Here is a 24458-nt window from a genome sequence, read left to right on the forward strand (position 1 = left end):
GGAGTCTGTTAGTGCACGGGGTGGCCGATACACCAACAAAATCCCTAGACTGTCCCTAGCCTTCAGGGTCAAGTAAATACACTCGATAAAGGAAGTTTGACGGATGTGGTTCCTGGTGAGAGACAAGGTGTTCTTATGTACCAAGGCAACACCCCCCCCCCGCCCACCTAACCTGGACTGGTCCTTCACCGAAAACCCGGCAGGGAGGGCCTGCGCCCACACAGCATCCCCCTCAGGCCCAAGCCAGGTTTCGGTAATGCAAGCCAGGTCACAATTGCTATCCTCCAACAGATCGTGGATAATGTGGGTCTTGTTGTTGATAGACCTGGCATTGCACAGGAGCAGAGACAGGGTTTGTGGCACGGTTGGAGTGACCCTCAGGTCCTTTTGGTTAGGAGGGGGACAGGAAGGAGAGATAGATATGACGCATCGATCTCGCCTTCCTCTGTAACGCAAGTCCACTCTCCTACCGCCATACCTCCCCCTACCCCACACCACCTCAATGGGAGCTCTGCTTGTGCAGACATTACCCTCTCCCTCCCCAGCCGAAGCATTCCCCGCATCCATATCCTCCCCCTCCCCCTACCAAGCAACGGAAAGAACAGAGGTGTGTCACTGCAGACATCCTCTGATCACAAGCTGGCATGGACACAACCGTCCTGCCCCTAGCGCCGCAATTGCGGAGCTGCGGAGTCCCAGCAAACAGTCCGTGGGCGGCCTCCCCGGGCCGGTGACAAGGGGAGGCGTGACGGAGGAGGAGACCAGGCAAGCTGGCTTTAAGCGTGCCGCTGCCCCGACACGCCCCTCTCTCCGCCTTCCCCCCAGATGTTCCAATTTTGGCTCACCAGAGCCGCCGCCGAGATGCAAACACCTCCGACAACCCGGGAAGGGCCGCCCGGCAGCAAACACAGCTCTCGGTGGAGCCCGGTGGTATGCGTCGGCGTCCTTCAGGGCCTGGCAGGCAGGGATTTTATGAAGGAGAAGCTGCTCTCACCAACTCCTCTCTCCCTCAGAGGCGCCGTTTGGGGCAAGGCAAAGTCCTCCCCACAGCTGGAAGCTCTCCTGCCCAGGTGTCAGGGGGCATGTGGTGTAATGTTTTAAAAATATATTCAAAGTTTATTTACAATAAAAACAAAAAGTTAAAACCAAACATTTCATATATTTCTTTCCCCAGTTCAGACAAGAATACTTCCCAGAGCTTGACTTGTATGGTACACCAATTTGTCCTTCCTCCTGAACTACTCAAAATCTGAAGGGGCTTATTTGTAGTGGCAAATACAAAATATGGAGTTTTGGGCAGTGTTTCACTTTGTCCAGATGGCTTTTCATACAGTGGAACCTCCCTGCAGTGGTAGCTACTGTTCTATTGCTGGATATCCTAAAATAAATGGGAAATTCGGCTCCCTAAACTAGATAAGGTCTGGTAAAGCACTTTTTAAAAAATCACTTAAAAATCAGTTTAAGAAAATTAAAAAAATAGGACTGATCGATTAAAATTCTTTCAGCAACGAACCAAACCTAAATACAGAAGGCTTGTCTGAATTAAAAATTATTTGCCTGCTGATGGAAGGTCAACAAAAGTCTGCATTTCAATGGCTTTGGGGTTTGGCTGGGCATGGAACAGGTCCATCCTAGAGCTGGATATGAGGATCCTCAAGTTCCACGCTTCCTCCTTTAGGTAATATGACCAGCTACAGCTTTTGTGTTTTTCTTCCTTCTTTCTATTTGCGGATAATGTTGTGGTTGGTTCAGTTCTTTTTGCACTTGTGGATTCTGCATATCTCTCTTTGAACTTGCACTTGTTTAATGAAGCAGCAGCATCCTTGAACATTTATTTTCCTTGATGATAGTTTTAAAGCACAACTTCAACTGCTTAAAAACGTGGCAGGCTGTAAAATGGTGTCAAACAATGACATTGTAATTCCTAACTATTAGATTTGATACTTGAGACATATCTCTCATACACAGCAGATTTATGCATTAATCCTGCATTTTAGAAGGTTTTTTAATTGCTCAAAATATTTGCTTCTAGATCTGTTTTTTCACACATTTTATTTACATGGTTTATTTTTCATTTTATGAACAAATCGATAACCAGGCGGACTCTTTTACCACACTGGATTAGTTTTATTTATTCTCTTTGAACTTGATTAAAAAGCTGTCAAACATAAGTCTACATTTTATCAGTGGAATACTTTTACAAAACAGGATAGGGGATATGTATAGCTGGAAACATACATTTCGGAATGAAACAATATTTGATATATTCTAGACAGTTACCCTTTTGTTTATCCATGACAACTGAAACTAACCATCAAATGTATAAATTGATTCAAGTCTAGCCAAGTAATCCTAAGGGCATATGAAAAGGCTTTTAGAAAAAGTTCTTTCTAGATGAATTTAATGCAGTTCACCAATAAAGCATCTTTGAGAGCACAATATAGAATTCTCCAAATCATGACATAGCTAGGGAAAGAGCAAAGTTACACAGAGGGATGGAGATTCAAAATGGATGTCACATTTAACATAAGCATTTGGCAATTGGTGCATTGCAGTGGCTGGCATTTAAGATGAGATCCAGGAGTTAATTTCATCCTTATAGTTTATAACACAATCTTCACAACATTTCACTCCTTTTTGGGAGGGGCATGAAAATCAGTGGCAACATTTGATCCTTTGACTTTCCCTCAAGGAGAAATTACTCTTCAGTGTGTTTTTATCATTTGCCCACACAAGAACAGGTATATACATTAAAAATCATTTTAAGCGATAGACTATTATCAGTACCAGTTTAATTGTTCCAACCTCCCATTTAAATCCATTAACCTCCAACCCCGCTTGTCTGGGTGCACCACTGCATATGCCTCTAAGCAATATTTCCTCTGAATTTGGTCATACTGTCTAATCCCAGTGTAAAATAAAGGAATACAAAATGACAAAGCATAGGAGAGTGTGCTGAAACTGACTCATGGAAAGGGTTAATACTGAGTACATATAAGCAAATGTTGACAATATATTTTTACTGCAATGTTTGGACATTTAAAGACAAAAACGTCATTAAGTTTTCACAAAATGAGGCATCTGTCACTAGAAGGAAAAAGAAATATTTCAGAAAGATGTTTACAGAAATGTAAAAATATTAGCTATCAAGACAGATGTGAACATATTCCATCACTTTTCTAGTCTGTCAGTCTTTCTCAGAATTGAAGATCGTGGAGTATTTGCTCAGCATTAGCTCAACCAGCTGGTTTTGGTACACCATGTGGACTGCCATGGATCCTGTTTCTTTTTCAGGTCGAAGGAGGGTGGGTCCAAACACAATTCCTAAACTCTGAGGTGTCATAAGGTTCAGGTTCTCCTTTGCTGCTATCCTGTTAGAAAAAGAGAGGGATTGGTTTCTTTTTTTAAAAAAAGCATCTGAAGAAACAGAATTTAATACAAAGCAGAGAAGTACTTTGATTTTTCAGTTGTGTTTCAGTTATCACCCAGAAGCTTGGCTGTATGGTAGATAAAAGTAATTTAAATGAAAATTATATTTTTGAATCCAAGATGGAGTGAGCAATGCTATCTTATTTCTGCTTCATGGGCATAGGAGCCCTTCATCTGCTTTGTTGTGTAGCTTGGTATAGGTTCTTTCTCTTTACATTTGTGATGGAACAAGTTATAGGTTGGCAAAAATCCCATTATTCCATTGAAGTATCTGTCCTATCACCTGATATTTGCAAGAAGCCTATGTCTGGGATAAGAGTGCATTTATGAGGAACACTAGCACATGCTACATTTGTTTTGTTTTTTTAGGTGCTAGCTGTTGTTATTTTACTATTACTTGGTTATTAATATTGTCAGGCACTTATGGGACTTTTGGGTTGAAAAAAGACAACAAATATTTAGATAAATCTTTTAAAAACAAAACAGAACACCCCATTGCCATACTGAAAGAACAGTTGCACAAACAGATGTTCATTATATGGTACAGTTGGCACATGCATGCTGGTATCTTATAGACACATCACATTCACAATCACCTTGCTACGAGCTGAGAGAAGCTCCTTCATTGCTGAGGTAAAATCAACAAGATGGTCTGTGTGCAGGGAAGATGTGTGATAGTTTTGTCTTCACATTCATAGCCACTGTGCAAAGATTCTCTGAGCTAACATAAGATGTTTTGGGTCCAGCCATATATATTTTTCCTTTGATATGCATGGGTTAGGGGTTGCTCATATAAATGCCAATCTTTTTATTTTCAGCTGCAAAGCACCAGACCTGCAGTGCACCCCCCCACACAAACACACACACACACACACACACACACACACACGCACACACACATTTACTGTCCAATAAAATAAACATGAGGAAAATAAAGATACTTTCTACACCAACTAGATGAATATCTGTATTAGAAATTCAAACCTCAAAGAAACAATGGTATTCCTTCGCTGTGGAAATCTGGGATACATCTCATCCTACAAAGCAGGGCTTCTCAACCTATCTGATATGGGGGACCAACAAATTTCCCCCCCCCCAATTTGTCAGTAATTGGCTCTATATTTTTGCCCACTGGGTGCAATTGTTTCTTTCTTTCCTGAAAACATGCCAAGGGCCAGCAGCCAATGGCTCCGGGATTGGCACCAGTCCAGGGATCACTACTTTGGGAAGCACTGCTGTAGCGAATTCCTCATGCAGAAACTTTGCTGTTAGTTAAATCTCTTCTAGTCATTTTGCTTCTAATACCAAAGATACAAAGTTCTTTCCAAGTGTTGGGAAGGAACTTCCCATGCATATCCAATGAATGTAATCCAAACCTCAAGGCTTCTGCTATATTAAGACCAATTACATATTCTTTTTTTGGAGACCCATGAAAAACCCTTTTCTGTGGAAGCACCCTGTAACGTTGCCTTACTGTCCATTAACCAAAAATAGTTCAAATCAGTGGAAGACCTTAGTAATGTTCATATTCAGGCCTTCTCTTAGATCAGAGATGAGATACCTTGTGGCCCTTAAGATGCCATTAAACTGCAGTTATGCCATAGTGAGTATTTGGGGTGCTGCAGTCCAATAGTCTCCAAAAGGCAAACATTTTGTTAGGTAAATGGCCCATTTTAACATTGTTCAGCCCTTTCAGTAAGTAGCATACTTCAGCATCATAGCTACCCATCACATTCAAGCCAGCAGCATGACATCTAACTTTTTTTTAAAATGTCCACTCTGAAACTATTAACATTTGAATTGGTCCCAAACAGCATTAACTGGTGAGCTGAATGATTGCTGATAAATGATTGTTAGCACAGTTCAAGCAGGGAATCTTCAAGAGTGGTCATAAGAAAGCAAGACAATTTGATTAAATTACAGGGGTTTAAAGACAACATTCAATAATGCAAGCTAAGAGTTTCTGAACACTCTTGCATTTATACTAAGAGCTTACTATCCAGTTTTATTACTCAGCCATACAAGAAACAATTTCCCCAGTTTCTCTTCTGCTTCTTATTGGTCAGATAATCCATTTGGAGGATAATGGGCAGAACATAAATGGATACTTCTGAAACAAAATGTAAAACCCCCAGAAAAATCTGTATAGACACCAAATTACAGCAAAGCAGAGAAGGCCTGGCCTATAATGTTCACCAATCTTGTCTAACAGAAGAGAGTGCAGTGAATTCATGAGCTGCTTATGAACTGTACTCCAAGCTATGACAGTGACAGTCTAATATCTCTGTCATGCTCCACTGAACAGCTCCAACTAGTACAGAGCTGTTTTATTTAAAATATGTAAGGTCACTGGACTAGAAAGAGTTTGCTATGGAAATTCTTAGGACTCATGTGTAATCCTTAGTAAAGAATGGAACTAAATGTAGGTTTAATACTTAACCATTCTTCACTGACTTGTTTTTTCTTTTATAACACCTTTGAGCAGGTTGGATGGGAACAAAATGAAGGATGTGAGAAGTGCCTGTAACTAAATATTTTTTACTAAAGTGCTGTAAAGCTATATAGAAACGTGGTTTCTTTCTCTTCCAAACCCAGGATGTTTTTGTTGTTGCTGTTGAAAATATTTTCATTATTATTATTTTTTCGCAGAAGCTACAATGAATGGCAAAAGTTTAATCATCTATTCCATGTCTTAGAGAAAGGTCTGTAACACATCAAAGGGTAGAGTCATGTAGAAAACACTGTATTGTGATGCCACTGTGATCCTTGTAATGGACATGTGAGGAGTGCATTACTCACCTCTGACACCTGCAAGGGGTATGTTGCATATGAATAATTGAAGACAAAATGAAAGACTAGGCTAGAACATTTCTCCATGAAATCCTAATTTGGTGTATGCACAGAGTTTATGGTTTCCCATCTGCTACCTCTGAAGTCTTGGGCTAGGTTAGATAACTGTCACAAATTTATTCAGTTTGTTCATAATATAGTTATTCATTTATTTCATTTGTATACCACCATTCTCTCAGAATAGGACTCAAGGTGGCTCCCAGAGAGAGTCAATTAAAAAAAATATTGTTCACGATAAAATTAAAACAATTAAAATCACCAAACTAAACAGTATAAAATCATATAGATATTCAATTGTTTTTTTTTTCAAAGTTTAAATAAAACATTCCAATAAGAAGCTCCCCTGATCGGAAGCATCACTTGGGGGATGCTGGGTTTGTGGATCACACCACATGACACCAAAACTGAAGGGGGGAGTGACACCCAGTGAGTGCCCCCCACCCCCTTGCCACACACCAGGACACACAGCAGGGAGGGAAAGGGCCTGGCTCCACCCCGTCCCTGCCCCATGCAGCTTTACTCTGAGGTAAAGCCATGCAGAGTTGGGAACAGGCCCTTTTAGCTCTGCCCCCAAGCCCCTCCCTATGCTGGGTGACAGTCTAGTACGGGACACCGCTGCCCTTGCTCACCCTTCAAAAGTCTACTTAAACAAAAAGATCTTTGCCAGCTTGCTGGCAAAAGGAAACCAGGGAGGAGGCCAGCCTGACACAGGATGAAAGAAACCACTGAGAGGACTCTCTCTCATACCCTCACCAAGTGAGCCTGTGATAGCAATGGGACTGAGAGGAAGCCGTCCCTTGTAGATCTCAGCATTCTTGTGGTTTTGTATGGGGAGATGCAGTCTTTCAGATGGTCTGGACCTACTGTAAGCTGTAAAGGGCTTTATAGGTCATGAGCAGCACTTTGAATTGTTCCCAGAAATGAACCAGTAGCCAGTGAAGCTGTTTTAACAAAGGAATCATATGATCCTTATAACTGGCCCCAGTCAGCATCCTGGAACCAGCATTTTGGACCGCCTGAAGTTTTCAAACAATTTTCAAAGGCAGCCCCATGTAAAGTGTATTACAGTAGCCCAAATGGGATGTAATCAAGGTATGTATCTGATGTCTCAAGGAAACAGGCATAGAAGGCAAACATGTTTTAGCTGTGCCAATGCATTCCTATTGTTGTTTTCATTGTGTATCTTCAAGTAATTTCTGACTTATGGCAACCCTAAGGAGACCACTGCCATCCTCTGAGGCTGAGTGAGTGTAACTTGCCCAAGGTCACCCAGTCACACTGGCATTCCTGGCCAGTGTCAAAACCTGGGCATCTGGCTTGGTTGAATCCGGTAGAATACTGAAGCTGCATGCCTGAGATTTCACCGGGGAGTGTATATTATTATGTATTATTATGTTATGTTGTTATGTTACTTTCATGGTTTTAATAAAAATATCACTGTAAAATGAATGAATGTCAGAGAACGGATGCTTTCAACAAAAAAACAAAGAATATGTGTGGACAAATTGATACTTGAGCAAGGCCAGGGATAGATTAGTAAGACCATAGCATGATTAAAGCTAAGTAAATGATGTTGCTTTCATTTCAAGGTTACACAGGAGAAGGCTATTTAATTTTACTTTAATTTCAGTGTTTCATTTTAGAAGAAAGCCCAAAGAGGCTAATAATGTACCAAAACAAATACCTACTAACTAAAATAGCAGCAGAAATATAATATGAAATACTACCTAACAATAAGAAAGCTAAAGAAAAGCTTTAATTAACAGATGTTCATTTAGGACTACAACTCCCATAAGGTCAACCCAGCATGAGTACTGGCCAGGGATTAAGGGAGCTACAGTCCAGTACAGTCAGTACAACTGGAGGGCACCAGATTGCAATATTCACTGCATAAGTGGTGCTCCTATACAACAGGCCTAAGCTGTATTTCTCGAATAATCATTAACTGGTTACTGTTCTCTGTATTTTGCATCCTACCTATGTGTATTTCTTTTCATTTAATGAGTCAGGATATGAGAAATGGGGTTTTCCAAAATTCATGCAACACTTTCTTTCCTTCCCAACAGACACAGGGAGAAGGAATAAAATAATGGATTTTCATGGATTTTTTCATTCCAATATGGTCTTCAGTGTATCGTAAATGTAAGTACCAGATTGGAATCAACTCTGGTGTAATAAACATCCCTCTTTCAGTGTAAAAATAATCAGCATAATTTTAAAAGCATTTTATTGTGAACATAATGTATTGGCACATATCTACCAACTTTTCTATCTCTGAGTGCTTGATTAACCTTAGATAACTCCACATCAGTTCCAGTACCTTATAGTTAGATTCATCATGGAAACCAGTTTCAAGATTAATATTTGATTTGTTTGTTTATTTACTGATACAAAAAGTGATTTGCAGAAGTTAACCCCCCTCACAGCAGCTATAAGAGCAATAGTCCCCAACACATTTATGTGGGGGAGGGGGTAGAAGAATTTATTCAAGCTTGAAACAGAATCTCTTATGAAAATAAATCTATAATCATGCCCGTTAAATGTACTGTGGGCTCAAATACATCCCAGGGAAAACTATGCTCACCAGGCAGGCTTTATTATCTGGACTGCCTGTCAATCCTCAAGTTGCCTACAATGGTTTAGACTCTCTGCAGGAGCAAATCTTTGTTTTCACTGCTTGGGAATAAGCTCAACATTCATACCTTAACTGTACCAAATGTACTGGAAAATAACCTGGTAATACGTCCTGCCTGATAGATTGATAAGTAAGAAAGTTAATAAGTTATCGGAGACATAGGTCAATTGAAAATGAAACATACAAATATAAATAAAGGACCATCTGAAAACAAACACTTTTTTCAGACATTATACTAAAACTGAAAAATATGTAGTTGAAGATCAAACCTGCTATTTCATGAATACATTTTCTACAGTGAAAATTCCTTATGAAATCTATTTCATATTTATCATGAGTGGTTTAAAATGGCATTTGCTTTTGCAAGCTGCTCAGTCCCTTTTGCTCATAGTCCAAGTAAACAATACCAGGATATCATGAAGGAGACTTGGAGCCTTATGATAGTTAGACAAGGTGTGAGTTACATTCTTGGCTCAGATTAGAATGTGAGTCAAGTGAAGTTACAATACTTACCTTTCTGTCCCGTGAAACAGATATGCACATTGGACTGTTACAGAATTTTGTATTTGAGTCAGGCAGCATAGTTTTTCTAGTAGAGAAATGCAGAAGCCCAAATCCATGTGTCAAACTCTGTATGAAACCATGTGTATGTGCACTGACTACCCATGTTTTACCGTACATCTGAATTATGTGAAGGATGTATCCGACAGACTATAAATATTAGCAACAAGAGCTTAAATTCTTGGAGATATTGCCCTTCATTAATACAACAAAGCATGAGATAACTGTGTACATTTTATGTTGTTATTCTGGCCATTAAAGGTTTGTTTTTTTAAATGTAAGTTTTTATCTTGCCCCTTTGAGATGTGTGTGTGTGTGAGAGAGAGAGAGAGAGAGAGAAACAAAGATAATTTATTTTAAATTTCAATTAATTAATTGAACAGCAGATCCAAAATAAGGTCAGTCAATAATATAACCATGAAACAAACAAGTGCACTCCTAAGTTCAAATACCATAAAAGCTGGCACGAAACTTCGGAATTGAATCATTGACACCTTCTATAAATGGAGGACTTTTTCATAGGGAAATGGAAAGCATTTTTGCTGATTTATGCCTTCCCTTTCTCCTTTGCTGCCTCCAGCACCAATTCCTGTATTGTTCCCAAACACTTCAGTGTGGCATTGGGAAGGAAGAGGTGGCTGCAGAGGAAGCAGGACAAGACCAAGAGTTACTCTATTCATAAATAGAACTCTGCTGAACAGAATTTGGAACTGAAAAGCCAACCGTGTATTTTGAACTCTTGCAAACAAGGTGCAAAATAAGTAAATAAATACTAAAATACTGAAATGGATCAAGCTTTGGTTTTCAAACAATGTTCTGGAGAATCTCAATATTCTTCAGATGTTTATATTGTGTTCCACATAAGAAGATCCAGAATTATAGATTTGCATTCCTGGAAGCCATTTTGCCTACCACAATATTCCCTGCATTGAGTGACCAGCAGGAGAATCTGGAGATGTCCTAAGGAGCAGTCTTATAAGAATTGCTAAATTCTGAAATGGAGGCACTCATCATGGAACCAACATTTTCTCTCAAAGTCCCCAACACAGTCTTAGTAGTTTCTACCTGTACCAGGAGTAGTTCTTTTGAAAAGTTGGTGGGTTTACAACAGGGATGGTTCAAAATGATATACTGTTACTGGGGAGAAAAAAATATCACAGCTACTGCAGTGAGATAGTAGATGGAACTGAAGCTATTGGAAGATGATGCCATCATCCCCACTAATCTGACAACCCCCCTAGAAACATTCAAAAAGAGGCTTAAAACTCTTCTTTTTTGTCAAGCCTTCCCCCCGAAGAATGAAGTTATCTACCCTGTTGCCATCAATTCCCTGTTTACCCTTGAAGGCGAATGATTGTGCTTAGAGTTCTGTAATTGTATGGTTTTAATTGTCTGTACGCCGCTTTGATCTGTGGAAAAGCAGTATATAAATTATTATTATTATTATTATTATTATTATTATTATTATTGCAAAAGTCCCAGTGCTTCAGCCTGGGAATGCTGGCTCTGCTATGCTATCACATGTAAAGAGGTGTGTGCATGGGCCAGGATACTCTGGGAGCAACCCAGAGTACCCTCATCTCAGAGCTGTGCCTACCTCCCTCTAGCCACCATCTTGAGGCAGAGAAAGGCAAGGCAGCTATAACAGGCATTGCCTGAAAGAAGATGAGCCCTCTCTCTAGCCACCATCTTGAGGGAGAGGAAGGCAAGCCAGCTCCATCAGGCCTCCGAGGGAGAGCGGATCTGCTGGACTTTTTCCTTTTCCTACTGCAAAGTTCCCATTCAGAGGAAATTCCCTCTCCCCAAATGATTCATTGATGCTCGAGGGAGATGACGATTCCCTGACTTTGAGGAAGTGCACCAGGCTTTCACACACACATGCTTCCTCAATGTTTGAGAGGCAATTTACCAGCACTTAAGCGCTGGTGTGATAATGTGAGCTTCCACCTGTTGGTTACTAAGGAACTTATACTATGGCTTACTAAATCGATTTACCTCTATCCAGCTTAAAGCTTAATTTGGGCGGCATCCTGATGTTATCAGAAGGTTTTTGCCACTGAATTTGCCACACGAATACATCCTGGGTGCATCCCCACTTCCAGGAGTGCTCCTTGAGGCTCTTTATGGATCAGGAGTTTTCTGAGTTAAGAAAATGGCTGCTGGAGCGCTCCAGGGAAGCGGGGATGCACCCTGGATGTATTCAGGCAGCAAATTTGGTGACAAAAAACTTCTGATAACATCAGGATGCTGCCCAAATTAAGCTATAAGATGGATAGAGGTTAATTGATTTAGTAAGCCATGGGATAACCTCCTTACTCTGCTCAGTTTGTTATATAAGGGTATATGAGTCCCATGTGTCTATGGAAACATAGATCATTAGCATCATCATCACTGATTTTGGCACCTTTGACCATGGTATATTTGCTTCTAGTTTCATAGTCCTTACAGCCTGATGAATAGCACAGTCTACCCAGAGCTGAAATCTGAACATCCCAGTAGACAACAGATACTTCTGTCTGAATCCAGCTTTAAGTTTTCAAATTGACTTTCATTCTTTTTATTCCAGACTGCCTGAAGCCAAATTTCCTCACAACATTAAAAAAATAAAATGCACTTAGGTAACAATCTCACTTTGAATCAAGAACTGCAAACACAGAAAGCTTTATCATCAACACAGCACATCCAAAAATGCCTTTGTAAAATAAATTAAATTATACGAGTTAATTGATTCCAGGGAACATCAGCAACTGCAGGTGGAAAATGAATAACAGGATGTTTATTAATGAAGGGCTATTAATCAAAATTGACAATACCAACCCTTGTTCCTTTAATTTCAATGCTACCTGCAATGGACATAGACACATTTGTTTCCTTTTAAAATACTGATTTGTAAGAAAAAGAAATATCAGCACTTGGGATTTTAGCTGGAGATGGAAGGCTGTTTGTTTAACCACTGAAAGAATATCCTAAATCCAATTTGACAGGCAATGGCAAAGATGCCAGGGGTAATTAATTAGCACTTAATTTAGACTACAGAACAACAGGATATGGAATTGGTGCTCAGTGCCATTTCCCCCTAGGCTCCATCTCATGAGGGTCAGGAGTGTAGCTGTTGCAATGAAGGTCAGTAAATAAATTGGGGAAACACATGGAAACTGGACTTTTCACAATAGATATTATTCACTCTTGTTACCGCTGCTGGCAATCATTGACAAGAAAAGGACCATGATTGGTGAAGAATACTGTGTATACACACATGATTTGCGCAAGGTGAAATGTGAACTCACATGTCACATTGTGTATCATACTAGAAGCCTCCTACAGAAAGAGCAGTTCCAGAAAATGTCAGCATTAGAAGCAAGCAGCAGGAAAGATTGCAGACACCTTACAGGAGACCAAATCCCACTAAAAATTTGTTAGCATTGGGGAAAGATTTCAATGGTGGCAGAGTAGAGGAGAAAAATCAGGTCAGCCTTATATACAGGACACTGTTGGTAATATTCTCTGAAGGCATGTAGATCATTTTGATTATAGATCTGTACTACACTGAGGAAAAAAAATAGGATTTTATCCAGATTTTGGCACATGCCATAAAATTGGGGGAGGTAGACTTCTTCACACCTTCCTTCCCATGGTTACTCCCTGCTGAATGAATTAATTGTGGGAGGCAGAAGCTGAAGAGTCAGTGTGGTGTAGTGCTGTGAATGTTGGACTATGACTCTGGAGACAAGGTTTGAATCCCTACTTGGCCATGGAAACCCACTGGGCAACTCACACTCTCTCAGCCTCGGAGGAAAGCAAAGACAAACCCCTTTGAACAAATTTTGCTAAGAAAACCCCACGATATCAGGGGATGCTGAAAAGTTTCCTGGCCTGACCAAGGGGCAAAGCAGACTGCTCCTTTGCACCATATTGGGGGCAGCGTCTGCGTGCTGTGTTTAGATGCTACATGCTCTGACATTGCCCCCAAGCTGGTGTCACACTGCCCACTAGCCAGCATGGTAGGCAGCTTTTCAAGACTCTGGCAGCATGGTGTTTACATGCCACACATCACAGAAGAGCCAAAAAGCTGCTGTGGCAGTGGAAAAGCCAGCTTTTTTCCAGTGCAAAAAGGAGTGGCATTTGCCTGCTTCTTTTTGCACCAGAAAAAAGCAGGGGTGAGGCCACGGTGTGCAGTTGCCACGGCACCCACCTGCCTTTTCCTGCTTTGCCCCCAAGTTCCTAAAATCTGAGCATGTTTTACCACTATAGCTTGAAAGAGGGTTCTTTTTTATTTCAAATTGCCAAATTTCAGGATTGTAGCTGTAATTTCTGAGGGTTTTCCCCCCCAGATCATCGCTAGAACCAGGTCAACAAAAAACGTAGAATTTTCAAGTGCCTAAATCTGGGCTATCATGAATTTCCTGTTCCTGTAGAAAAAAAGCTCCAAAGGAAATCCATGAAGATATGATGCAAACATTGAGTGATAGGTGCCCATCATATTCAATTGTGAAGAAGTGGTGTGTCAATTTTCTGTCTGGAGATTCTGAGACCAAAGTTGCAGCAAGGGCTGGGAAGCCTTCAATGGTGTCAACTCCTGAATTGTTCATTGTGTTAATGACTTGATGTTGGCAGAATGGCAAATTTTCAGCTAAAACATATTGGATTTATAATTCATGAGGAGTTGACTATGGAGAAGCTGTCAGCCAAGTGGGCGCCAAAATAGTGACCAGAAACAAAATCAAGTAGATACCTCCAAGTTGATTTTGCAGCATTTTGAGCAATCTAGTGATTTTTGTTTTTGCAAGAAACCATCCCTATTGATGAAATATGATTACATCACTATGATCCGGAGACTGAAATGGTGGCATTCATAATAATAATAATAATAATAATAATAATAATAATAATAATAATAATAAAAAATTTATTTGTATCTTCCCGCCTCTCCCGATTGGACTGAGTCAGGATCACAGCAGAGTTTAAAAAAACAATTACAGCATTACAATATTATTACCACACAAGTTTAAAACCAGAATTAAAAGCATAAAATCAACAATCATGAAATCAGCAATCATGGAGTCAGATGCTCTCGTTCCATACAGAACAGTCTATAATTCATAAAAGGTCAGGTGGGTATGCATGTCAAAAAAGCTCTGTCTTAACTGCCTTCCTGAACGTTTCCAGGGATGTATTAAGGCAGATCTCCTCTGGGAGTCCATTCCATAGTCTAGGGGCAGCTATACTAAATGCTTTTTGGGAAGTAGAAACATATTTAGATGCTGGTACCTCTAACAATTTCTTCCCATTTGTTCTAAGAGTGCGGGGTGGATTGTATAGGGAGATGTGTTCCCCTAAGTAACTCAGGATCAAGCCATATAGGGCTTTAAAGGTAATAACCAACACCATAATAATATTATTATTAATAATATTAAAGGTAATAATCAATAACATATTCAATATGGCCACAGTAATTCAAGACCCAAAGACCAGCAGAAGAGGTCATGGCCACAGTTTCCTTGAGATAGGGAAGTTATTTTTATGATTGTGTATCTTCAGAAGGGCCAAACAACTAATGAAGAATACTACTCTAACTTGCTGTGTTGTTTAAAGGAGTCACTGAAATAAAAATGGGAAGGAAAAGTTGCAGAAAGTTGTTCTCCTTTTGCAGGACAATGCACTTGCTCACTGGGCTGGCAAGACAATGGATGTTTTGAAGAATTTAGAGTCTGGGTGCATAGATCATCCACCCTATTCACCAAATCTTTCTCCATCTGACTATTTCCTGATACCAAATCTTAAAAGAATTTGAATGAAACAAAAATTTTGAATGATTCAGATGTGAGAGCAGCAGCGGCAAAGTATTTCCATGACCAGATATCAGCATTTGTGTGTGTGAAAGGATTACAGAAACACGAGAAATGATGCACCAAGTGTATCACACTTCAGGGTGAATATGTGGAATAGCATGTACATTTCCTGACTCTAGGTCATTCTCTTTTTGTTCAGGCTCAGTACTTTTCAGCACTCCCTTGTAAGCTCACCTAAAAGTTGCTATTAGTCAGAAATACAAGAATACAAGAACAACATCAAAGGGAGATATCTCCCAAAACTTGACCAAGAGATTTTCCAGAAGCAAGGCACGTTTCCTTCAACACTGATGGGAATCATTTGGCCCTCCATATATTTTTGGACCACAGTGATGAGCATTCCTCACTATCCAGCTGGGACTTAAAGTCCAACAACAGCTGAAGGGCCTCACAAATCTTATCTCAGCACTACAAGAAAGCAGATCCTGAGCAATACATGTTTGTAAGCTGAAAGTGGTCTAGTTGTGTTGCTGACTTTTTGTAGCAATTTTCTCTTTATCTCAGAAACTTAGGACTTTCGCAAGATCAGAACTTTGGGCATTCTTTTAAAGTCTTCAGATTTATGCGATGGAAAAAAAGGCAACATTTCTTCCACATTTCCCTCTCCAAGTTTTCAGTTATTTATTACATTACTTCTTTCTCTGGATTTGGAAATCTCTCATGGAAAGCCATTTCCCCCCTGCAGAAACATGAGAAAAAGACCTGTGTAAAGAACAGCTGAGGGAACATGGAATGATAAGAGGATACCATGACAGTGATACTGTGTTGGGAGAAACATCCTGGGCAAAGACTATTTTTAATTTTAATTTGACTCATTCATAAAGTCATCCTCCCATTCTGACCTTAGGCAACATCTTTCCTCCTGCCTCTGTCCTTCAATGATGATATTTAAAATTGAACATGTAGCCTCATCACCATACCCACACGTTTGGCTACTCATACAATCTGATTATCAAGGTCCTTCCTGGGCACCAGTTCAATCCATGCATCTGAGGAAGTAGACCAAGTTTATGAAAGATTGTGATACAATTTCCTTTGCTCAGTAAGTCCTAAAGGTGCTACAAGATCCCTTTACATACTGCTATTCCAGACTAACATGGCTATGTCTCTGAATTTATTCTGTAAATAGCTGGCCTTAAAACCTGGCCTAAAGTTCCAGAAAGGTAAGACCACAGTAGGAAATAAACAGGAAACAATGAGAAGTATAGCATAGGAAAAGCAAGAGCAGCCAATGACAGAATGGCTACAATGCCTCAAACTGGTCGAGTAGCATAAGAGAATGATCAAAATTGCCCAGCATCTGGGACAGATACAACTTTTCAGCGTGGGTGGGTAGAAAGCTGGATGGGCTTTCACCCTAGGGAAGGACTCAGAAATCATCTAACACACATCTAGCCATGGGTTAGTGATTATTCATCAGATTTACAGTTTTCTACAGTGCTGTAATGGCTCTTGTATGAAGGGACAAACATTTTCCATTCAAGTAACATCTTGCTGGTTTTTCATCTAACACTCTAACTTTAATTATATGATTAACATAACCTGTATCATATTATGAATATGTTAACATATTGAATGAGTACAACAAAAATAAGCACCAGATTTTTTGTTATGCTGCACAGGCACACAAAGGTATAGTTAAAAAAAATCTGGTTTCCTTGACCACATTGTCATAATATACATATAGAAATCCTTATTGAATCCAGGCTGTGTAGGCAACAGAAAGAACCCTGGCTCCATACCACCACAATGCATGGCCACAACAAAGGGCAGGAAAAGATCAGACTCTTTCATTCCACGTTTCTAAGCATTACCAACACAAGAGCTAAAACATTACCTCTCTCTGAAGTATATCTATGTAGCCATGCATAAGTTATTAACTAGGCTCCCTGAGCACTGTTGCTGGAAATATTAATATATTCAAATTATACTCCGGCTACTGCAAAAAAGTAAAAGAGACAAAATCAAACAAAACATGACATTCTTTTTAAATAAAAGGGCTGGTTTTCTTTTGAAAAAAATAAAGTCTACACCCTTTCCTAAAAGTCAATTTTTAGCAATACAGTCCAATAAGATGTTATGGGTTCACAATCAGAATTTGAAAAAAGCAAAAATACTGCTAGCTAAAGTCAAGCTGGTACTGAAATTAAGTAATTCAAAGTGTTGACAGAGTCAATGGGAAGCAATGGAAAGGCTGATGCTGGCTGAAGTTCAAGCCTGACTTCTTTGAACTTTGTCCCAGTTCAGAATACATTGGGCAGAATCCAGGGGTTTAGCTGTGAACAGGGTTGTCAATCCTGACTTGTTTCACCCTCGTGTGAAAAAAAAATGACAACTTTTCTTTTTCGAGAACTTTTCTTCTTGTTAGAAGCAGGCCTTTTGGAGCTAATCTCATAGAAAATGTGTGCATTTCCACACCATTCCCCCCCCCCCCACATTTCTGTAAAAAGGTTCAGCATTGGAAAATGAGTTGATGGTTGCCTTGTTGTAAAAATACCAGACAGTATGGGTTGTGTTTGTTTGAAACTCCCCCCACTACACCTGGACAGAGGGTGCAGATATAATTCCTCATTTTAGGAGAAAAAGTGGGATATAAGTGCAATAAGTAAATAAATAGATAATGTAAGCGCACGCGTGCGCGTGCGCATGCATGCACATGTGTGTGTGTGTGTGTGTGTGTGTTGAGCTGCACAAAGGGAAAAGACAGGATCAAATTCTCATTGACTTAGCACGTTCCTCTGTGTAGCTACTCTTCTTGCTACCTCACCCAACAAAATGATTTTCAGCAGGGGAAATGTAAAGTACTAGACTTGGTTAAGAGTCCTAAGACATGGAGCAACAGGTTCAAACTACAGGAAAAGAGATGCCACCTAAATGTTAAGAACTTAATAGGTGGGCGCACCATACATGGCTTCCTGCTTACACGGATGCCGCGTGATGGGAGAGTGAATGGTGTGCCCGCCTGCGGTGCACATGCTCTCCCATGCAGCGAGCATGAGCCCCATTCAATCGAATGGGACTCAAGCTTACATGTTTTTTGGCTTACGTGTGTGTGTGTGTGTGTGTGTCCGGAACGTATCCACCCTGTGTAAGCCAAGGGACCACTGTAATGCTTTATAAAGCTGTGTCTAGAAATGCATTTTGATATGCCACATAAAGAAACAAACAAGCTTCATTTATATACCGCTTCATATGTGTCTAAGCGGTTTACAACTGTAAGCTAATTTTCCCCCAACAATCTGGGTACTCATTTTAGTGACCTCGGAAGGATGCAAGCCTGAGTCGAGCTTGAGCCCTTTTGCAGGTCTTGAGCTCGCAACCTTATGGTTTTGAGTGAGTGGCTGCAGTACAGGCATTTAACCACTGTGCCACATAGGACTAGCCAGCATCAAGGTATGATCCACAAAACTAAATGGAGCCTGAAAACTATGTTTTTGTCTTTTGGGTTCCAGATCCTACTTCCTGCACCACTCAGTCTATCATTTCTGTCTTAGACAAGCAATAAAATCAGAGGACATATCAAACTCTTAGTTGGCCACTATAGTTGACTGCATTTGGATAGGTAGGCAGATTACAATTTATCCAGGCCTACATTTGTATGAAAGCCAATGCAGTGTTGTGGTTTAAGCAATGCACTATGATTCTGGAAACTATGGAATCTCTGCTTGGCCATGGAAACCCACTGGGGGACCTTGGGGAAGTCCCATTCTTTCAACCTCAGAGAAAAGCAAAGCCAAACCCTCTGTAAATGAATTTTAAAAACCCACACATGATAGGTTTGCCTTCGAGTCTCCATAAGTTGAAAATGACTTGAAGGCACCCAAGAACAATAACAGCAACATTGCATGGATAGGTCAACAGTAGTTTATCATGCTGTGCAAATTATATTTTTGATATATTGTGTGGCTTTGGCATTCTGTTTCTTCACCACTTACGTGTTAACTAAATCAATCTTGAAAGAGAACCAAGAAAAAAGGCAATAGCCTTTGTGGTGGACAAGAGACTGTCTCCAGATTACAGTTTGTGGTCCACAGAACAAAGGACTGTATTACATTAAAAACCCCCAGGAAAAGGCTACAGATACACTCCACTACATTCTGGTTTACCTTCCTCATGAAATACTTTGACCTGCTCAAAACTGGTGATGCAGCTACCCAATAAAGAACAGGTATCTCTTCCTACTGAACCATAGGAGAGAAATATAGTCTGCACTAGAACCCAACAAACAGCTTATGATTTAGATTCCTGAATGACTTCCAAAAACACAAGAAATTCTATTGAACTTTTATTTTATTTTTTTCCCCTTATGTATTGCTATATGCCCAAAATGGGTTAATCAGAAAATGCAAAATGTGCAAGGATTTTTCAGGGAGGATGACTTAACTGGAGAACAGATTCCTGGTCAGTTCTGTGAAAATATGTAACTGGAATGAGGCATGAACATCAGTGACAATTTTTGACAACTGCTGCATCTGCTGCTCTGGCAGTGGCCTCACAAGTATCAACAAAGTAGGTGGCCACTTACCTTTTTTTTGCTTGAGAAAATAGAGAAAAGTGAAACTTTCTAGACGGCCTGTAATTATTGTGGGCTAAGAGAAAGAGAAGGAAAGAGATACTAGTTTGGCATACTGCAAATTATTAGTGGAAAAGTAGGTCTCAGAAGAATGCTACATCTGAAATACTTTTCGTCACTTGAACATGTGCAGTCCAGAGCTGGGCCCTTTCTAAAGATTCTAAGGGAACAAACATTTCACGTTCACAGATGCTCTTAATTTGGTGTGGTTTGGCATGTAATTTAGATCAAAAGTATCCATGTAAATGAGTCAAGGTTTTCTTAATTAGTTGCCTCCAAAGGGGGGGAAAAACTGGGACCACATCAGTAGGTGTGGGTGTGGTGCCCACAATACCGGAGTCTTTCCTATGACCAAAGCTCAGTATTACTTAGGCACATTATTGACATTCTTCCTCTTCCAGTTTCTCAGACACAATAATAAATCTGTACGTGGCATAGACATCAAGACGCTGTTTCAGAGACACTGCCTAAAAACACCATCTCTTTGGCAGATGCCTTCAGGGAGATCATTTTGCTGTGATTTAGGTCTCTCTTCTCTTTTTGTATTTCATTGCCAGTGTTTTGTTCCCATTACAAGTAGAGTGCATTCCAATTTGCAGATTTGCTCTTAACTTTCAAACTAATATGAAGATTTGTGGCTCTTCACAGGAAAGTGGCCCATATCTTTACTGAGAATGTCTAATTTTGCACTGATTGCAACAGCAGCAGAAACAACAAGGCAACTGATAAAAATGAAGATGCTGAAAATGCTGTTTCTCAAAGTATTTGTCATTATTTTTTCCACTGAATGATCCATACATACTAGTATGCATGGCAAAAAAGGAGTGAAATTGATTCTTCTCTCCATATGATTCTTTCTTGCTGCTTTTATGTACAGCAGAGAACAATTGCTGAAGCAAAATCCTGTATTCCAGTCATTGCGATAGTTCTGAAGTCACAAAAGTGTGCTATCTTGAGAAGACCTGTATGAGTCCAATTTACAGCATACAGCTGTGTTCTCAACTTGAAATTAATGGAGGGATGTGTGTTTGTGTATTTATGTTAGGGATTGAAAGAATATTAATTGTTATTCATTCACAGGTTGAAAAATAGGTTCTCGATTGTTAGGAAACTTCTTTGGGAACAATACCAATGATCTTGTGTGCAGGCAAGCACACACACACAGAAACACAGACACAGATACACCTATACATATACCTATATATTTTTCAGTGAAGAAAAAATGGTGTTCAGCGCAAGAAAGAGAGTTTATTTGCATAGAAAATAGGTTTTTGTGCAAAAAAACCCCCCCAAATTACTGAAAACAGAAGTTTGGACAGAAAATGTGTTTTTCTACATATTTCTACGAATAATTTATTCACAACATTTCAGGATGTTTGAATATGAGGAAAATACTGTGGAGGTATGTTTGTTTTCTTGTACAGTGGGGAGAAAAGCATGATAATTATTTATCCCAGCAGACAATGATGTAATAGCTAAGGATTTACATCCCTATAAGTGAGCATGACCTCACTCCCTTTTTTGATTCTGTGAGTAGCTACTATGTGGAAAGATCCTGCAATGAAACACTGGACTGAAAAACAACAACAACAACAAATCTTGATATCATGTTGTTATTAATACAAAGCACTATGTGGCACAAACATTTGAGATTTAAATAACACTGTTCCATGGGGAGATATAATTTCATAGTGAAATTATGATGATGGATCCTCACCTTAGATACCACATTGAAGAGGCAGTTATGAGGGTAACTCTGATCACTTGAAACCATGTGCTAATAGTTGGGTTTTATTTTTGTCACATTGATGTAGCAGCTTAGCAATGGTCTTATGGTTTCAATAAAATCTTTCTGTGGAATATAGCTGGAAAGATATTGCTTTGCCTCTAACATACTAGGTAGCTTTAAAATATAGATCACTTGGGATTCTACCACAAGGAAGAGTCGTGTCCTTGTCCTTGCAACTATTTTGCATCTGTTATTATTCTGATACACTTTTAGTCCTGAGTTCCAATACTGAAGTTTCAGGCCAGTTATGAAGACTTGTTATCCAGCTAGAGCATGGGAACACTGTGTTTTTTCAAAGCTGCCATAATGTTAATGCCAGTGCAATACATGGTTTCGAATAGATAAAATTCCATTGGTTAATACCCACAGTAAACTGCTATTGGCGACAACAAACCTCATGTAATCTCCCTGTCCTCTACGTTCTCCAAGAACATTTTAACCACTTGACAGAGTAGCAGCAATCACACAGACACCCAGATGTCAGTGAACTGCGACTCCCAGCACTCCTCACTACTGGTGATATTGGCTCACTGGAAGCCATACTGTACATCAACAATACACGAAGGGCTGCACAATTCCCAGTCCTGCATTATATGTCTGGTTTTGAATTTCCAGTACTTTCAGTGTGGGAACAAGACTACCTGGCATGTATTTTCAGTTTTAAAACAGACTTTCACTTTCCTTTCCAGTACTGACAACATTCACAGTTGCAAACAAAATGAAGTTAGAGAGGCTAAAGGCATCTCAGCATTGCAATCCTATACATATTAAATGAGAAGTAAGTTCCATTGAGGTCTACAGGTATTGATTTGTGCCTCACTGTACAATCCTATGCCCATACATTCAGCAGTCAGGTCAATTCAATGAGCATTACTCCCCTGTAACTGGTTATAGATTTGCACTCTCAGCATTGTGTATTAAAACATTGCATGTATGTCTGATTTTGTTTTGTTCTCTTAAATGTTTGAATAATCCTTAAGAATTTAGGTTCTTCATTTAGTCTCATATCGCGGAGTGGGGGGAGCATAAGCACTGAGCACACATTTAATATCTATGCTGGTCTGAACCTGCCGAGACAGACTTGAGCAAATGGAGATCACATACATAAGCTGCATCTTTCTTCCCTCCAAAATATAATAATAATGGAAATTTTGCAGACTGCGCTTGCTAAGTGTTCCTAGCTGTCATACAATAGCTTTAATTTTTGATTTATCCACAGCATTCTGCATATCGCTGCTGAACTTGTCATCACATTGTCATTGCTTCCTTTTGCATGAGCTACTGTTGCATTCTTCTTAGATGTGGGTTGTTGGCGAGGATTTTTTTTAAAAAAATAATAGGTAAAAATAAATCTCTTTTGTTAAATATAGCTTCCAGAAGTGAGAGAGTTATTTGCTGTGCAATACAACCCACCAAGATATATTGTTTTCTGACTCTGATTTTAAGTCTGCTCAATGCTTTTCTACTACATGGTGCTTTGAAAATGTGAGGAAGAAGCCAGGTTTTTTTTGTACAGGGGGGGGGGGGGAATTCCACTGCAGTTTTGTGGTATGTTCATGTTTTGTGAAAAAAGAAAAAGAAAAGAGAATGGAGCTAAACAACATATTCATGGAGTTTTATTATTTTGTCCCCTTTATGTGATCAATTTTCTCTGCTGTGTAACAAGGGGCAGTGAAACTGATTGAAGACGTTATTAAAAAAAACTAACAGCATTGATGGAGAGACAAAAAGCCTGATGATTTTGTATCTGGCAGAAAGAGAAAGATGCTTGGATATGCAAGCGACTGCTACCCTACAGCAAAACACAAGTGGCTTCAAAACATTTTTTTAAAAATGGAATGAACAAGTTTCTGAAAAAATCAAAGGTGAATCAAAAGGAATTGGCTTCTGCTTGGGTAAAGCAGCCAGATAGGCCACAGTATCTGATCCACGTGATAAACCAAGAGGCAACTGCAAAGCTCCCTAGACAACTTGCCTGAAAGTGACTGCCAAGAAGCCAGATGCTGTTGCTGGAAGACTCTCTGCCACAGTTGGGCATCTGGGTTCAGTGCTTTCCACTTAAAGAAGAGGGGAGAGGATGAGTGCCTGCCTTCCTCCCCTTTAATTATTATTTGCATTTAACCATCAGATATATGTCTCAATATCTGAATACTATTGGAGGGGCTTTCAAAGGCAATGAAAAAAAACCTACCAAGCCAAGTCATTTTAAAAATGTAAAATGCAGCCAGCTCCTTCTCAGTTTGAAAAAGCAGAGTAGATACACACGAAAGGACCAAATATCCTGTTTGTGAAAATGTATGCTTGACAACTCTTTACAGTGTATGCCACTCTTTTCTCCCATTTTACTCCATTTTTGTTAATATTACACCTCTTTTCAGTCATTCACTTCCCATTTTGAAGTGTGGTATATTCTATTGATCCCCCTTTCCCTGACATTGTCATAGACTTACCGGGTTTGAATAAGGTGTTCAGCAGGGATGCTGGCACAGATCCCCCAAGTAAAGTAAAAAATTGTTCTTTATGGCCCCAGAAAACACACCAAAGAATCAGAAGCAATATTATAACCTTCTTCTTGGTTCAAAGTCTAAGGCTAATGGCTGTCAGGAAACATTGAACTTTCACTGTTGCAGTTCTTCCACTGATTTCTATGATTCTACAATTCACATGGTCCCACTTGTTAGGAAATGAATAGGAAGATTCACCTTTCTGAGCACACCATTTGATTGTACAACAAAATAAGGCAAGATCATTTTTAGCTACTTTCCATGTTCT

At 39.7% G+C, this 24458-nt stretch overlaps 1 protein-coding gene and 1 long non-coding RNA gene across 4 annotated transcripts in view; one reads left to right on the top strand and one right to left on the bottom strand.

The window, feature by feature from the left end:
* The window catches only part of LOC121930232, a 27711-nt gene extending 4812 nt beyond the window's left edge, over nucleotides 1-22899 (top strand). The window contains exons 2-4 of the long non-coding RNA XR_006103886.1: nucleotides 1506-6246; nucleotides 8346-8421; nucleotides 20546-22899. This is a non-coding gene — a long non-coding RNA (uncharacterized LOC121930232). The remainder of the gene's footprint in view (nucleotides 1-1505; nucleotides 6247-8345; nucleotides 8422-20545) is intronic.
* ARHGAP15 (Rho GTPase activating protein 15) overlaps nucleotides 2107-24458 on the bottom strand; it is a 558688-nt gene continuing 536336 nt past the window's right edge. For all 3 annotated transcript variants that reach the window (XM_042466422.1, XM_042466424.1, XM_042466423.1), the window contains one exon: nucleotides 2107-3371. In XM_042466422.1, coding sequence (XP_042322356.1) covers nucleotides 3188-3371 — 184 coding nt within the window. In that variant the 3' untranslated portion in view covers nucleotides 2107-3187. The remainder of the gene's footprint in view (nucleotides 3372-24458) is intronic.

Source organism: Sceloporus undulatus, chromosome 1 (assembly GCF_019175285.1).
Source record: "Sceloporus undulatus isolate JIND9_A2432 ecotype Alabama chromosome 1, SceUnd_v1.1, whole genome shotgun sequence".
Classification (NCBI taxonomy): Eukaryota; Metazoa; Chordata; class Lepidosauria; order Squamata; family Phrynosomatidae; genus Sceloporus; species Sceloporus undulatus.